General features: G+C 52.0%; 1 protein-coding gene across 19 annotated transcripts in view; it reads left to right on the top strand.

The window, feature by feature from the left end:
• gramd1bb (GRAM domain containing 1Bb) overlaps positions 1-1,479 on the top strand; it is a 78,418-nt gene extending 76,939 nt beyond the window's left edge. For 11 of the 19 annotated variants that reach the window (XM_031573553.1, XM_031573565.1, XM_031573558.1 and 8 more), the window contains 3 exons: positions 336-443; positions 716-836; positions 1,283-1,478. In XM_031573553.1, the coding sequence (XP_031429413.1) occupies positions 336-443; positions 716-836; positions 1,283-1,372 (319 nt within the window). In that variant the 3' untranslated portion in view covers positions 1,373-1,478. Of the gene's footprint in view, positions 1-335; positions 444-715; positions 837-1,282 lie in introns of all 19 variants that reach the window. The other 8 variants (XM_031573554.1, XM_031573563.2, XM_031573561.2 and 5 more) reach the window with 4 other exon arrangements.
• The last annotated feature ends 1,206 nt before the right edge of the window (positions 1,480-2,685 follow it).

Raw genomic sequence — 2,685 nt, 5'->3', positions numbered from 1 at the left:
TCCCTCACTCTCCTCTCCTCTCCTCTCCTGTCCTGTCCTGTCCTGTCCTCTCCTCTCCTCTCCTCTCCTCTCCTCTCCTCTCCTCTCCTCTCCTGTCCTGTCCTGTCCTCTCCTCTCCTCTCCTCACCTCTCCTGTTCTGTCCTGTCCTGTCCTGTCCTGTCCTGTCCTGTCCTGTCCTGTCCTGTCCTGTCCTGTCCTGTCCTCTCCTCTCCTCTCCTGTCCTGTCCTGTCCTGTCCTCACTGCCAGTCTTAGCGCTGTGTCACTGCGTAGAGTCCCTGCTGTGTTAATGGGGGTCTCACTGATGAGTCTGCTGGGTTTGCTCTGTCATTGCAGTCTGGTGCTGCTGGTGTTCCTAAACATGATGCTGTTCTACAAGCTGTGGATGCTGGAGTACTCTGCCCAGAGTCTCACCACATGGCAGGGCTTGCGGCTCCAGGAAAGGTAGGTCTTAGTTGAACACATGCTATTGGAACACATTCTACACGTTCCACTCATTCTATGTGCCAGTTACCATGCCTCAGTGTCATATTACAACTCTTATTTTTAATGCACTTCAAAATGCCCAGAGAAATTTACTTTTTATTCTACCCTATGTTTGTGTGTGTGTGTGTGTGTGTGTGTGTGTGTGTGTGTGTGTGTGTGTGTGTGTGTGTGTGTGTGTGTGTGTGTGTGTGTGTGTGTGTGTGTGTGTGTGTGTGTGTGTGTGTGTTTAGTAAACTGCCCCAGACACAGATGGAGTGGGCTCAGCTGTTGGAGTCCCAGCAGCGCTTTCACGATGCTGAGCTACAGAAGTGGAGAGAAATCATCAAGTCCTCAGTGCTGCTCCTTGACCAGGTGACTCACTGACCCCCACCCCCAACCCCCACCTCCTCTTTACCCAGCCCCCCAGCAATCACAGCCCAACAAGGTCTCTTCCCTCCCTCTTATCCTTAGCTCTCCCACTGATTATACCTGAGTGACTGATCCAGTGCCATCATTGACAATTATGCTCCCTGCAATAATATGACCCTCTAATATTTGCTGTTAACGGGTGACCCCTGCAGCAGTAAGAGCACTTACACTTCATAGCGGTTATTACTGCTGCAGCAATAAGACCTCACAACATTCACAGCATTTATGGATGTGTGTGAGTGACCTTTACAGGTCTTAGTGACAGGGCCTCTAACCATCTCTCTGTGTGTGTGTGTGTGTGTGTGTGTGTGTGTGTGTGTGTGTGTGTGTGTGTGTGTGTGTGTGTGTGTGTGTGTGTGTGTGTGGGGTGTGTGTGCGGGTGTCGTCAGATGAAGGACTCACTACTGAATCTCCAGAGGGGCATTAACCTGCGGGACTACAGCTCGGAGGCCGAGGAGAAGCGAAGTCGGTACCACTGACAGGCAGCCGGCCGGCCGCGCAAGGCAGGGTGTACAATGCAGAGCTGTGTGTGTGTGTGTGTGTGTGTGTGTGTGTGTGTGTGTGTGTGTGTGTATGTGTGTGTGTGTGTGTGTGTGTGTGTGTGTGTGTGTGTGTGTGTGTGTGTGTGTGTGTGTGTGTGTGTGTGTGTGTGTGTGTGTATACTGACATGCATACCAAGTCCAGGACTTGAGGAGGAAAACCCCCAGCCCATGGGTGTATGATGACTATGCATACCAAAACAGCGAAAGGAGAGAAAAGGGAAGAAAGAGAAAGAGGGAGGGAGAGAGGGAGGGAGGGAGGGAGGGAGAGCACACCACTGGTTTTGTCCACGGAGCTGCCCAGTCCCACCAAGCCATGTGGACACGGCGCAGGGTCGGAACAGGAAGCTGCCCCTGTTGTCAACAGGAAGCGGGGCCTCTTCTGCTCTTCCACACTGTGGGGAAGGGAGCGGCCATGGCACCCAACCAAAATGCTCTCCTCTGCACCCCTACCATGCTCCCCTCAAAGTGTCTTCTTTTTCTTTGCCTTCCACGCTCGGAGGTGGACACGGCGTCCAGAGCAGAGTCTCACTCCAGGAAAGGCAGAGAGACAAGGAGGGTGGAAAGAGAACTAAGCATGCAATTCATTTGTGTTTATTTTTTTAATCTTATTGCCTGTGCTCCTGGCATTGAAGAGACCCGACACCATTTTTATTCTCTTACGGGTGTCTGGTGACGTTGATGACGTCCTGAAGAGGAGGACGCTCAGGAGACACCCCTGGACTCCCCACACAGTCTCTGCTCACAGTGGCAGCTGCAGAGATCCCCCAGAGGCATGCCTGACAGCACACACACACACGCAAATACATACACACATACATACATGTACCCATACGCGCACAAACACACATGTTCATTTATGCAGATACACACACACAAAACAGATAGAGATACCGGACACACACACACTACATACACTCACACCCAAAATGCACATTCAGACACTCCCATCTATGTGCACACGACCCAACCACATTCACACTCCTGAGAATCAAGCTGCCCTCCGCTCTCTATCCTAGTGGAGTGTGTGTTTGTGCGTGTCGGGCAGCCATTTTGCGGTGCCTGTCAGCTCTGTGTTGGGCTGCATATCAGGGCTGGTTCCCTGATGCTTCTGCCCAGTGCCACGGCGCTGCATCTTCAGACAGTGGGTCACAGTAGAGGACCATAACCCATAGATTTACCCCGCATCAGTAATGATTGTAACCGGCACTGGATGCTTGTGGTTTTGAGAGAGAGAGAGAGAGGCAACCAAC

This window comes from Clupea harengus, chromosome 9 (assembly GCF_900700415.2).
Source record: "Clupea harengus chromosome 9, Ch_v2.0.2, whole genome shotgun sequence".
Classification (NCBI taxonomy): Eukaryota; Metazoa; Chordata; class Actinopteri; order Clupeiformes; family Clupeidae; genus Clupea; species Clupea harengus.
The sequence above is the reverse complement of the archived record's forward strand: the minus strand, read 5'-3'. Positions and strand labels throughout refer to the sequence as shown.